The 14,243-nt window shown below is 34.5% G+C and overlaps 1 protein-coding gene across 3 annotated transcripts in view; it reads left to right on the forward strand.

Annotated features, from left to right (window-relative positions):
* The window catches only part of LRMDA (leucine rich melanocyte differentiation associated), a 648,386-nt gene that overhangs the window by 366,953 nt on the left and 267,190 nt on the right, over positions 1-14,243 (forward strand). For all 3 annotated transcript variants that reach the window (XM_050337663.1, XM_050337652.1, XM_050337673.1), the window contains exon 5: positions 5,188-5,314. In XM_050337663.1, the coding sequence (XP_050193620.1) occupies positions 5,188-5,314 (127 nt within the window). The remainder of the gene's footprint in view (positions 1-5,187; positions 5,315-14,243) is intronic.

The following is a 14,243-nucleotide window of genomic DNA, read 5'->3' on the forward strand; positions in this document are numbered from 1 at the left end:
TGAGAATTCTGAAGCTAGCTATATGCTGTTTGGTGGGGATAGAGAGGTAAACCTTTGCGGGGTAGGGGTGGGGGCAGAAGAAACAGTTACAGAATATAATCCATCTAGTTCACTCTCATAAACATGCTTGTTCAATCCTTCTGATTTTTGTTTTTGTCTCTCCCTTTTGAAAACTGATCTGACTTTGCCAACTTCAGGTTATTTATTTTTTTCTAGTTTACAGTAATGTAACTGAGAGCATAATCAGTCCTTCAGAGTTTGAAATAAGTATATTATTTTTGTGTTTTATGGTTGTCAGGGAAAGGAAGTATAATAGCACAGAAAACAGAAAAATGAAAGTAAATACTTTCTGAAACAAAGAGCATGTTGGTGTTATGATACAGGTAGAGCTAGATATTTGTGCATTTTTCTGGCCAAATATTTCTCAATTTTTCACTCCAGATAAATTTAATTTTTAAAATTTAAATATTGATGTGTATAGTACAGTTTTATATTCCAGTTTTGGTACTAGAAGGACAAACTGAAGGACTATACAGAATCTAGTTCTTACCATTGTGTTTTGTTAAATATTCAGTGGAATAGTTATTTTTTTCTGAAATTTTAGCATATACAAACATATTATACTTTTCTTGTAGCAGCAGCAGAAGAAAAAAACTCAAATAGTCCATTCCCCCAGTAATTTTTTACCACTTTTAAAATTTTCCTATAATGTGGCCTATAGTATCAGAAGGCCTACCATGTTCAACAACTTCTCTGCTTTTCCGAGGGAGGTGGTGAGTTAGTTGAGGCCCTTAGATGCTATGATATTATGTGACTCATTGGGGGGGTTTTGTTGTTGTAGTTATGATGTTCATTGCTCTAGAATAAAATTTTTCTTGAACTGATTGATAGTAGCTAGAGGTAGTGTACCAAAACTCAGTAAAACTGAAGCAATTTTTGATTGGAACCTAAATGGCTACTGAAAAAAAACATAGATCGGACTGAAATTTTCAGGAACTATTTAACAAAAATAAATGGTTGATATAGAAGTTATTTGCACCTCTGTGTTTTGGATCAGGACTGATAAATTTCTTGTAAATGTTTCAAATAGATTTTTTCGTTTGTTCCATGTGTGAACGTTCAGTGATTTTTTTTTTTTTTTTGCGGGGGGAGGGATGGGGGGAGAAGAGGGGATAACCCAAGGGCTTTGTGTTTAAGTAATGATTGTTACACAGTAGAGAAGTAGAATCATATATGGAATATGCCTGCAAGGTAACTGATAAGACTTAGTTTCCCTATTTGTAAGGCAGAGTTAAGATGATAAGTGTGTGATTTGTTAAAGGCTGTAGAGTGAGTCAGTATCAAAGACGGTATTTCTTTATATAAAAGTCATGTATTGTTTAATAAATAGCAATAGTTTGTCTCAAAGCTGTCTTTGTTATGTGCCTTTTTGAACTCCAGCATGTTTCTTCAAAGGAAGGCTTTGCCCCATCGAGCCTTTGCCAATGTCAATAGCAGCTGAATCCCAAGCTCACCATGTTTCTTAGCAAATGTCCACTCAAGCCTGTCCCTCCTTTCCAATATCTTGGCAGGTGTGTCTAAAAACTCTTAAAATAATGCTTATCACATGCAGCACTTACAAAATTGGTAAATGAGTTGTTAATCTTTATTGTCATTTTCACTTAATTAAGATGGAAATAACAAGAAATATGATATTCTCTGGTCTTTTTCCATCTCTGAGTGTTCCTTTTTGTGTGTGATGGAAATTTATTATGAGCTTATTTTCATGGGCCTCCTGGCACAGGGAGTCAAGGTGGGAGAGATGATTCTGAACAAATGAAGGTGCAACTTTACTTACTTACGTAATTAATTTCTTTAATCTGTTATGAATTAGAAGATCAGTTTACAGGTAATGATTCTAAGCACCTTTCTGGTCTATCTCATTTTTATTTTCTTTATCTGAAACTCGCTTTTATTTTCATCACTGAAGATAATAACCTTTTTTCACGCCACTGCAAAGATGTTAAAAGCTGGTAACAGCAGTCTCAGAACACATGGAGCAGTGCTAAGTTTCAAAATTATTAGGAAAAAAAGAGGGGGCAGGGAGACCCTGTCCCTCCAATCTTCAAACCTAAATTAAACCTTTCTAAACTTATAATGTAAAATTTAGATGGATCTTTCTTCCTTAAACAGAATTCTTGTAACTAGTGTTTTATAAGTCTAAAACAGGTGCAATGTGTTACACAATTTATGGCTCCCAGTACCTGCCACAAAGTATTTTATGATGGCTGCTTTCTGTGTTATTAGTAGCTGTCTTTTTCTGCAGCCATTGGTGTTTGATAATAGTCTTAAAACACCCAAAATTACTTACCTGCAAGCAACATTCCATAGTCCCTGTTGACAGTTTGAATAAGTTTAGTGCCCTTTTGTTGTACTTTACCTTCAAAACAAACTGATTGAACCATCAATAGCTCCTGAAAGCTGACAGAGGCATGTCATCTGGTCTAACCCTCTGATAGTAGGTTATCTGTGGGAGTTAACCTCCCTGCATTGTTAACTGAAATGTTTTATGTACTATGCAACTTTAGGATACTACTGTGATAACCTTAGTAACTAAGTCATACATCACAGTAAAGAGATTTTAGGCAACAAATAACCCTGGATTAAATTTACAAGGGTTGAATTGATATTGTAGAGTGTTCATTCCCAAGCTTTGGTAACCCTTTCCTGCATTTTTTTATGGCAAACTTATGTTATGTTTAGATTAAAGCTGCATCTTCATATTTCTAGCTAAAGTGTATCTAGGAAGCTCACAGTTTTTCTTCAGCCTTTTAATAGAAGTGTATCATATTATTTTCAAATCACATAGAAACTTTTAATCCCATATTTAGTAAAAGGAATATGAATATGTGGGATTGTATTTTTAATCACCTTTAAAAATAATTAATTACTAATATACCTTCCTTCTACTGGTGAGATAACCTTTGCTTTCCTTAAGAAGTGCAAGTTTTAACAAAAAATCAACCAACACCAAACCTATGACTTGTGTAGTTTGCTGTTTAGTTTCTGTGGGTAGGGTTTTTTGGTTTTGTTTCTGGAATTGACAAGTACTAGTGCTAATTCTGTTTTTTGAAATGCAATCAGTATGGCTTTAAAATACAAAAATACATTTGTATCAAGGAATGCTATTATAATTTTAAGCTCTTTTGAAATGATTGAGAGACTGACATTAGGGCTGTGATCCAAAGTCAGCATAGATGACAGTGCTGTCTTAATCTGTTGTCATTTTTGTTGCAGCCTGCTTTTCAGTGGCATATTTCATTCCATCATTAAACATTTGCTGATTTTCTAATACTGATGTTTTCTTCACCTGAATATTCATCTTTTCTCACCCTACACTTAGTGGGTGTCTTTACTCATTTTTAGCTTCACTCTTCTTCACTCTTGACATATTGTTTCTTTCTGTGCATGTCTTCATTTGAAAGAATCTGTTGTCATCAGAGCTTTTCTGCCAGTAATGCAAGATGGATAGGTTCTCCTCCACTGAAAGATAAGGGCCAGCAAAATGCCAGGGAGGACTGGAAGGGCAGCCAGGAAAGCTGGAAAGAGTCTGAGAATGTGTCTATCTCAGATCTGTAGGTGTTGTTTAAAAAATGGTCTTGGGAGATGTTCTGTTTAGTAAAGTGACTCTCTTTTTCTTCTGCTAATATAATTGAAAGCCATACATTGAGGATTCAGATTTAAGAACTGAGCATTTTCAGTTCACTTGTTAACAATTTATGAAACTGTTGCCTCAGAGGAATGGTGTACTTGATGGAAAGGTTTATTTGCACGATTATATTTTGCTTGGTTTTAGAGGGGGGAGCATTGCAGTCTTTTTCAGATGTTTCTCTGTTCTTGACAACAGTATTATGAGATAAACTTTTACTTTTAAAACAATTTTTTTTGGTGTGTTATTCTCCTTCAAAATGTTGTGCAGTTTTGTACTACTTCGATTTCTTCCTCCCATCGCCAGGGAGGACTGGTATGATTAGGAGCTCTCTGACTGACTGGAGTTTTATGCAAAACAGCTAGGCATGGGGAACATTATCAATCACCTTTCTACCCCCTGCCAGGAAAAGTCTGACACTTCCTCACTTTGCAGTGTCTTCTTCACATTTGGTTGACTAAATGCAAATTACATGTACTTGAGGTGGTTAGATATTTGGATTTGTCATGGTTGTGCCTTACTTTGTGTTTGATCTGCCATGTTCTCTCCCTCTGCAAGGTAGGAGCTGATAGTATTTCTTTGAGGCTAAAGAGCTGCTGTCCTTTGAGTAAAAATGATAAATAGAATATAGTACTGATGAATTCTAACAAGAACTTTGAATTCTTAAAATATATTTCCTATAAATAGTCTTTCCCTCTGTGCTTCTGCACTTAATCCTGAGCTGGAATCTATATGCCATAAGGACACCTTGTCTCTCTGGCAGGACCAAATTGGAATCCTCCTTCCAAATTATGACTTTGTCAAAATGGGGTCCATGAATGAAGAGACCCAGAATAACTCTCCATGCTTTTTCTTTACAAATTCCTTCTTTCAGTGTTAAGAGTTTTGAACACTGATATATACAGTCCTTTCAAGACAAAGGATGGTGGTTCAGTATGTATGATAGAAGACAAATTATACCCCTACCTGATTTGCTGTTCATGTGTCTCTAATGTTGATGATTATTGTGTTTTTAGGAAAATAATAAAAAAATCTGAAGAAGTGTTGTCAAAGGAATGTTTTCTAAGAATTCTTTCAGAGGAGATAGCAGGCAGTTTCGCATTTCTCAGATTAGTTTTCCCCTGCAGTGTGAGATGGAATCTGTTGTATCACTCAAAATTCCTTTTCCCAAACAGGCAGTTCAAAGCAATTTCCATGTTATTCTATTTCTTAGTATGCTTTATACTTCATCAATGTCTGTAGAGAGCATAAATGTCCATGGTGATAATTGTGTTTGATCCACCTAGTATTAAATTCTTTTGGGCAGTTTACAACAAGCTTCATTTGAGAGAGTAAAGTAAGTATTATAACTTTTTACTTAAACTATGTTACATGAAAAAGGTGAACAGAGAGAGGAAACAAAGGCTGTTGTTTATTGCTGTTAATTTTAGTCATTTATTCTGTGAGTGTGTCTTTGTTTATTTCTGGAATTTAACTGTGTGCATTTTGACATCTGTCAGATATTTTGTCCTGCATAAATTGACGAACCTGAAATTTCTTGATACTCGGAAAGTAACCAGGAGGGAGAGAGAGGAAGCCTTGGTAAGAGGTGCCTTCATGAAAGTGGTTAAGCCCAAGGATGCCAAGGTAGGAGAGTAAATGGAAGAAATAATAATAATATGATTCATTAACACCATTTTTAAATAACTCCAGAAACCTGGCTGTGTCTCTTGCTAAAGTAACAGGTGAAACCTTTCAAATGAAAGGATTGACAAATGTGGTCAGGTGAGAGACAAAAGCCTTAGTAGATTTTCTGCGTTTTAATATAAAAATTTACAGTTACATCTGTTTACTGGGATCGGGCTATGTTATCAAATTTTTGCTTTTAACCTCTGTTTCGTATAACAAAGTAACTAATATGTGTCACTGAGCTTAAAAGAATAGTTTTACCCTGTCCAAGGATGTGTAACAACTGTGTGATACACTTTTTGTGAAAGAATGCACTTTTTCTGACAAGCTGTCCCCTGCCTTGTATGTTAAACTCAAATGTCTACTGCGGAGCTCACACCTATGGTGTTTACTGGCTTTTAGTGGACCAGTTGACTCTAATTTTGTATGATGTTACTTAATGTGGTATCCTGCTAATAAGCACTGACGACATCAGAGAGACAGTTTTAGTAATCTGAGCATTTAACACCACTTGCACAAACTCTGGGCGCACTGCTGAAGCAATCATAACGTGAATGTGAATTCTCTACTTTGCCTTCTTTTTCCATTGTTGATCAATATACTATAACAGCAATCTGAGGTGCAGGGACCTTTAGTGCTGCAGATCTTTCTTAAAACTCTACTTAAGTTTTCAATCTACTTGCTTTCTGTTTGCTGTTTTGTTCTCTCAGATATACCATCAATAATTTATTGCAGATTTCCAATAATGCTGAATAATAAGTGGTTATGGAAATGCACTGTTTGTTAACATAACAGTGTTGCTGGATAACTGTATTATGATGAGTACAATTGCAGTGCATTACAAATTATTTCAGACTGATTAATTTATAACTACTAAAATGTTAACAGTTCTGATACAAGCATTGTTTTGATATAGTGTTTACCACTGCCTTTAGTTATTTCAGTTTCATATATGTAATAAATGAAATAATTTATTTCTAAACTGTTTTGTATACCTTATTCACAGCAAACCATCTTTGAATCTGGCCAAATGCAAAGGCTGAATTGTGTTAGATATAGTGCACATATGTCATCTTCTTTACAATTCTTCTTATCTAATCAGATTTTGGATCTGTTGAAGTGTTGATTTAATTTTGCTAGCAATTAGATTTTTCATTTAAGGCCTACTCTGTGAATTGTAACCAATTTAATAGTGCAAGAGAAGAAAAAAGTCTCTCTCAAATTTGAAGCTACTTTTCTGGATTAAACCTCTTTTTAAGTCAATAGCTAGGGGTAAATTACTTCACAAATTCAGGGATAACATCTTTATCTTTTATATGTACAATTGAACCTTTTGTATAGTTTTGAATTATTTACTCACTAAGCCTTATGATAAACCACACATTTATTTCAACAAATTTGTAGAAGGCTCCAATTTACCGTTGTTATTGCCTTCCTAAAGGGTTGGCTTTTTTTCTTATTTGTAAATGGTTCAGTACAAATTACTGATGGTAAAATCATTGTAAATGTTTTTCATGGCATGAATTAATGCTTCTTAAGGTACTACAAAATTACCCTCATCATATAATATTATATACATATTACAGAAATGGCTAATTTAAAATAAATGTTAAATTAGATGAGGAATAGGTATTACAAAGCTCTCCAAATTGTTTTGAATTTGTGCCTGTTTCCTAGGATATTCATGTTTGTAGTACATCTGCATGTAAACTCTTTATGTTTGAGAACACTCATAGTCTTCTCTGCATATGTTTTCAGATGCAGATATGTATGTATGCAGCTATTGACAGCTGTACTCAAAGACCATAACAAGCAGAATTCCTCCATATACCACAAAGATGATGTGCACAATAACTGTACTTTCGAATTATGTCATATGTTATCCATTGTATACGTAATGGGTTTTTATTCTTTAGCCTTCAAATTTCCTGGATCTTTGTTTTCTGTTCATCAGTTCCTCTCCCATATAGTTGTTGAGATTTTCAAGCAGCTTCAGGCAGATTTAACAGACAGGTAGTGGTTAAGCTTTCTGAAATTAGTTAGAGGTTACACTTTGATCAAAACTGAGAGAAAGATTGCAGCACATCCAATATTGGTCATCAGAAAAACTCCTTAGTAAGCTGACCTAGGGATATAAGACCTTGATGATAGTGAACTTCCCAATAATATTTTTTTTTTTCCTTTCACCTGAGGCAGGAGCCACTGTGTCAGGCTATGCTTGCCAGGAAAGGAGATGGAGTGATTGGTTTTTATGTTGGTAGATGCCACATGAAAATCTTCTGCCAGATGTAGTAACAACAGTGAGCCTATCAGACCTACTTTTTCAGAAAAAAACCCCAAACTAAAAGGGATTTTTTTTTCCCCCCATTATGATAAGCAGGAGATGGTATGGCTTATTCAGCATAAAAGGTAGACTGATGATCTAAAGAGGCTGTGATGTGGGGAGTTGTTTTCATTTTAGTCTTGACATAAAATACTTTGGAGAGCAAAACACCCCACCAAGAAAAAAATACACAAAATGAGAATAAAAGCAAGAAATTTCCATCTGAGTAGCTTGTGTTTACTCAAATGCAAAAGTATCTAGCAATCACCAGTCATCACTAAGTCATAAATATTTTATTTTGTATAAATTTTTTTACTTTCATTTTTCCCGATTTTTTTTTTAACAGAACACTGCACTTTCTTGTGCTTTGCTTCATTTCATCCTTTGTTGAAAATGCATCTGTTTGTGATATGACTGTCTTATGGTAAGATACAGTCATTTATTAGAAAACAGTTTAATGTTACAATGCAGTGTTTCTTCTCACTGTATAAGTGAGCTAAACTTCATTATTCTGTGATGTTTATATTTTCTTTTGTCAAAATATTGAACATTGTATCATGCCTGCTTTTAATAAAGGTTGGATAAGTCTGGTTGGATAAGAGGCATTGAGCCAGATGAGGAAGCCTTGTTTTAATGACCAGACCATGACCTCATTTCATTGGCACAAGTGTAGATCAAAGTGGAAGATGCCTGTCCAGTGTGAAGTGTGTTTCTGGGCATGACAGCATTTCACATCAGAAAGACAGCTCAAGAATACGGCAGTCAAAATTGCTTAATTATGTCCCAGCTTTGTAATTATTCATCTCTGCGTCTACAAAGAGTACAGTTGTCATTTCTTGACATAATTATTTAAAACTGTACCCTTCTTTGGTTTATAGGTATATGAATTGTGCTCCCAACTGTTTCATTTTTAAAACTTAGAGATGCAAAGCAGAAAGTGATTTGAGAAAATATTTTATGACTCCACATTTTTACATTGCATATTATATAAAATTTAAAAATGAAATTATGATGTATCAAAGGACATAATTTCATATTTTAAATGTCTATATTCATGATCATATAATCTAGATGAAAAAATCTGGGTATATCCATTATATCTAAAGTGCGTTATGATGAATAGATACACACTGTCATAAGTCTTGTTAAATATAAATTTAATTACTGAATACTGGGTCAGTGCACTTGCTTTTATGTAATGCATGTATTTCCCAGTATTTTGCAACCCCTCTTCCCAATAAATATTTTGTGACTTACTGCATTTTTAAGGTTAACGTTTTCCTCAGTTTTATTTATGATGGTGAAAGCAAGCAGCATGCATTTGGTCACCAGTAACACTCCTACAGCCTGTAAGACCAAATCATTGGTAGATATCCATGGATATACATCCAAGTAATAGACTTAATATTATGTGGAGTTATTCTGCTTGCAACTTGTCCACTGGGTATAAAGGGAACTCTGTACAACAAAAGATGGCAGTATGGCAGTATAGGTGTTCTGAATTTTTTATTTGTTTTTCACCTTCAGATACATTGTTTTCATCAGAAGTTATAATTATGAAACATGATGTAGCATTTGTTATCTAAGGAACTGAGATGGAGAGACTGAAGCAGGAAGACAAGTCTAATATCTGCATTCCACATGATGAATGTATGTGATCCATACACTGTTACTTGGACGGTAGAGGGAGATAATTTTATTATGAGAGGAAGAGTAAATATTTAGGCAGGACCATTTAAGAAATAAGGTGAGATAAAATCTACAGTGTTGCTTTCAGATAATTGGCAGTATTCCGGTATTTAAGCTCATAGGAGAAGCTCATTATCAAAGTGACCAGTGCTGATATATGCTTCTATTAAAATCAGATGAGGCATGAGGAATGATTTTAGTAATTTTTGTGCCTAACTATTTAAGAAGAATCATACTTTTCTTGAATAGATATATTCTATCTGCTTACATGAATTTAAGCAAGACATTTTTGCTAATGTATCTCATAGACCTTTTTGCCCCCTTCCTAAATTAGGAAAATGGGGCTGGTTTTAAAAAGTAGATAAAAGGAGACAGATAAAACTTTGGAGAACATCTGCATTGCTCACTTTTTTTTTTTTTTTTTACCATCACCACTGTGTAGAGATCTTGATTTATAAACTTACAGCGTTTGGAGTAGATGCAGAGTAAAGGGCTTTTAAAGTGTAAAGAATTGTTATGTTGAACTGCTAGCTAATAAGATACCTCTTAGAATGAGCTTCTACATATTAGGGGTTCTTATTGTCCACATGTCAAAGGTTCATATCCTAAAGCAGAGGACATGAATTTATAACTCCAACCTAGACTGTGATGTAGTAAATAATATTTACTTCAAGGACATTATAGCAGTTTAGCCCACTGAAGCATCCATCCGTTTTGCTCTTTGGAAAGTTTAAGTATTTTAAGCAAGAGTCCATAACATGGTAGGCTCATAATCCCTTAACGAGTCACCAAAATTAGGAAAAAATAATTAAAATAAAACCAAACAAAATCCAAAATTGTTTTTATATATGATTACTTTGGCAGTTTAAAATAATACATTGCTGAGCAGGATCTGCCAGCTACAAGAGTACTTCTTGCTATGAACTTATCTGACAGAGCTAAGTTCAGTCATTTAAGAGTTTTCATTTTAAAAATCCCATTATCTTAAACAAATGTCGTGATCCAAAACAAATGTAAGCAAACATACCTATAAACAAATTTATGGCATAATTGTGTGTGAATAACACTTGCATATTTTTTTTTCTAAACCAGTAGATTTTACTTATTTTCTAAACTGGGATATGACATCAAGCCTTTTTTTGTCCTGCAAGGGAATAGTTATGATGATTAACCTCGTAGAAGAAACAACAAAAGCATTGTGAAACTCCACATGATGAACTGATCAAGGTGTTGGAGAACTGAGAGGTGACCTTAGGTTTTTCCTTCTGTTTTTCAACTCCTTTATGATATACTGATCCACATTTTCTTTTTATTTTTTTTTCAATATGGAAATTTAGATTCTTGAATGTTTGTACTATTCAATTAGTTGAAAAGAAGATTAGAAGAAACTTTTGGATATGATCCCATACTTGAAACATCAAGTAATATTTTCTTCTTCTCTGTCTCTTAGAATATCCCCTTGTATGTCTCCTTGATAATCACACTGCAGTAATAGATGTCTGTTTGGTATGTGTATGTGTGTGTGAACTTGCTGCAAAGCACAGAGAACACAGAAATGGAACTTGAGCTGTGATATTCATAAATTCAAGAATACTTTGTTCAGAAGACTTTATAAAGGTTGCTAAGACTGTCCTCAGTTTTTGTAGAAACAAAAAAATTAGTTCCCATATGTCTTGATTCAATGTTGAGAGATAAAATCTGCTATCACACCTCATGGTTCTTGGAGGGTAAATTAGTGATGTGAGATTTTAAGAAATGGGAAATCTAATTTTTTTAAACTGTATGAGTGATTAGAGGCTTAAGGATGTGACTGGAAAGTTATGTACTAGACTAATATGCAGAAAACTGGTAGTTCATCAAATGGCTAATGAAGTTCTATAGAAGACACCTGTGAGACATTGTGGTAAATGATACCTGGATGTGTGAACATACAATTACAGTATATATGGATACAAGTCAACAAGCAGTGCTGCTGTAGCCTGCATCTTGCCTGATATGGAGTCTTTGCATGAAAAAGTTCAGTTATCAGCAATCTATGAAGGCTTCTTTTACATTTTACATTGATTATATATCAAATTAAATGTGCATCTGAAGGAGAGCCACAGACTCCATTCTTTGGTTCAAGTTATTGTACAATAGATACCCTGTCTTTGCATGTCATCTGTAGCAGACAAATGTTGCACTTGCTACGTAGCGTGTTATCCTAGTGAAGAACAATAAATTTGATCTAGCTGTGAATTTGAGCATCATGTGAGGAAGCTCTTCGTCCTGGAAAAGATGCAAAAAAAAAAAAAAAAACAAAACCAAAAAACCCCAAAAGAGTAAGAGGATCTAGAACTGTCTGCTAAGGCTGGTTGATAAAGAGCTACCTTCAAGTGACTGCAAGGGCACATATGTTAAAGCAAACTGAAAGATTGAAAAAAAGGCAGCCAATGCCAACAGAGGGAAGAGAAGAGTCAGTGTCCAATTAGAAGCAAACGCAGTTATGATAGTAAAGTTGAAGATGCGATTCTAAGATACAAAGAACTTGGAAAGTAAGAAACTTCCATGCAATCCTTGAATCTGCAAGTTGATTGGATTTTTTTGCTCTATTTTGTGTATTCACACATTAGACAGGTCACATGATTAGAAAGAACCTTAGTCAGTAAATGAGAGAAAAGCAATTAATTTAAACAGTAGGGACTAAGTCGCAAGCATGCAGCTGCTGAAATAACAAAGGAACTGGCCTCCTGTGATTCCAATTGTCCAGAAGGAAAAATGGGCATGTGTGGGTCATATATGTCTTAGGTTACGGGGAAAGACTCTTCCATTGTTTGTTCTAGTATTGATAATTCTTAAAAAATATCAACTGCATCATATATTTAGTTCTTTGGGTAGGTATTATGTGGACTACATTTCAGTATCTCAATTAATATTAAAGATACAAAATGAAAAAGGTAATGTCTCTTTCCTAAAATGATTTCTTTAAAAAAAGTGTAGGATTGTCATGAAGCCAGTGTCGTGTTAGCTGTTAATGATCCCAATGCATTTTTCAGATAGGAAGGGGTATTATTCAGGGAGCTCTGGCCTGAATCCAATTCAGGTGATTACATTCTGCCTCTATGGATTTCTTTACAGTCTCAATTTACTAAAGCATTCCCTTTTCCACCTTGTGCCCTAAACTGTTATGTCATGTTGCAGTGTGCTAGTTAACCAGCTGCTACTTTGCACCTGAAAAGTGTGTGTCTTTCAGTAGTAGTGAGAATATTGATCCCTTTGTAAGACTTAGTATTTGTACAGCACTTAGAGATTCTCTGATGAATGGCAATAGGCACTGTATATAATTAATACATCCATTTAATTGAAGAAACTATCATAACAACTTGTTTATTACTGCTTTTATTTTATATTTTATTTTCATTTGTGGATTCATATCTGTGGAAGCTTCAGTTGTTAGATGCTGCAAGTGTATGGTCTGGCTGTTGTATTGAGATCAGCCTATTCAATCTACTTAACAAATTGCCTTTCAGCAAAATATAACACCATGATATTAGGATCATGATTGGTTTAGATTCTTAATGGATCAATATGGCTAGAATTTTATCCTGTGACTTTTGTTTGTTTTTCTCTTGGAAATGGAAACACTGCTGGAGTACAGGCAGAGCTCAATGCACTGTTTTGTAGTTCCTCTTTTCAGAAAAACTAATGCAACGGATCTCATTACCAAATGACACCACTGTTAAGCATAGGAGTTCATATGGTGTGCTTTTTTTTTAAATGTATTTAATATGACATTTGGCCATAATATGACCATTTAATATTGCATTGGCAAAACTCTGGCCCAGTTTATGTCTATTCTTATGTTCCTGTAGGTAGGGTTTTTTTCCCCTGAACTTTAAGATGCTGTATGTCTCTTGTACTCTCAGTCACATTGATGAGTTATTCCCATTGAAATAGTGGTAGTCTTAAGCATTATGATTAGAATATATGTTAATTTCTAGCAATGAAACAAAGGTCCAATTATAAAATATATTTTTTTTCTGAAAACTACTTGTCAGAGAAAGATTTCTGAGAGAGAAAATCAGTGGCAAACTACCACTACCATAGAGTCTACTTGCAATTCTGTACCTGTGAAGCACCTAGTTCAAAAGTTGAAAAGCTGTCATGGCTGATTTTAAATTTATTGCTTGTTTTGACTGTGGTTGGATGTCACACAGTTTTCACAGCAGGTTCTGCAGTGTATATGTATGCTGCGTTAAGATAGACCTGGATTCACTGTTTCACTGACCCATGAGAAGTTCACCAGCTGTTAGAGATAAATGTGGTCAGAAGGGCCACTGCAAATGAAGACAAAGATGATTTGTTTTTGTGATCTTCTCAGTAGCATATCTTGCAGCAAGGAACAACACGCTATCTGGAAGACTGTGATGTAAACAGAGTTGTATTTTACATTAGCTCAACCAAATTCTTTGGCATCCTTCCTTTCAGTGGATACACTCTATCGTTTTTAGAAAGGTGATTCTCTATAAGAAGATCAAGGTAGTAAATAAGCAAAGTGCCTTCAACATGTAATTCTCTGCAAATTGTTATTCCCCTGGTCTTGCTTACCATTAAAAAAATGTTTTTGGTTGCACAGTGACATCTTTAATGTTCTTTGTGACAACACTGTAGTCCCTGATTCTACAGAAGTGGGTTTTGATCTTCCATGTGTTTACTTTTGAAATCAGTGGAATTGTGGTCAAAAAGAACAATCTACAGTAATCTGCAGATTAGGTGTGAAGACTTAAATTATATCAGAGGATAAAGAACCATGGCTTCATCATATAAAATGTGATGCAAGCATATCATATAGCATGTTACTTTGAATACTAGATTTTTTTTAGTGTTGCTATAGTC

The sequence above is a fragment of the Myiozetetes cayanensis genome, unplaced genomic scaffold, assembly GCF_022539395.1.
Source record: "Myiozetetes cayanensis isolate MyiCay16 unplaced genomic scaffold, myiCay2020 scf10, whole genome shotgun sequence".
In the NCBI taxonomy this organism is placed as follows: Eukaryota; Metazoa; Chordata; class Aves; order Passeriformes; family Tyrannidae; genus Myiozetetes; species Myiozetetes cayanensis.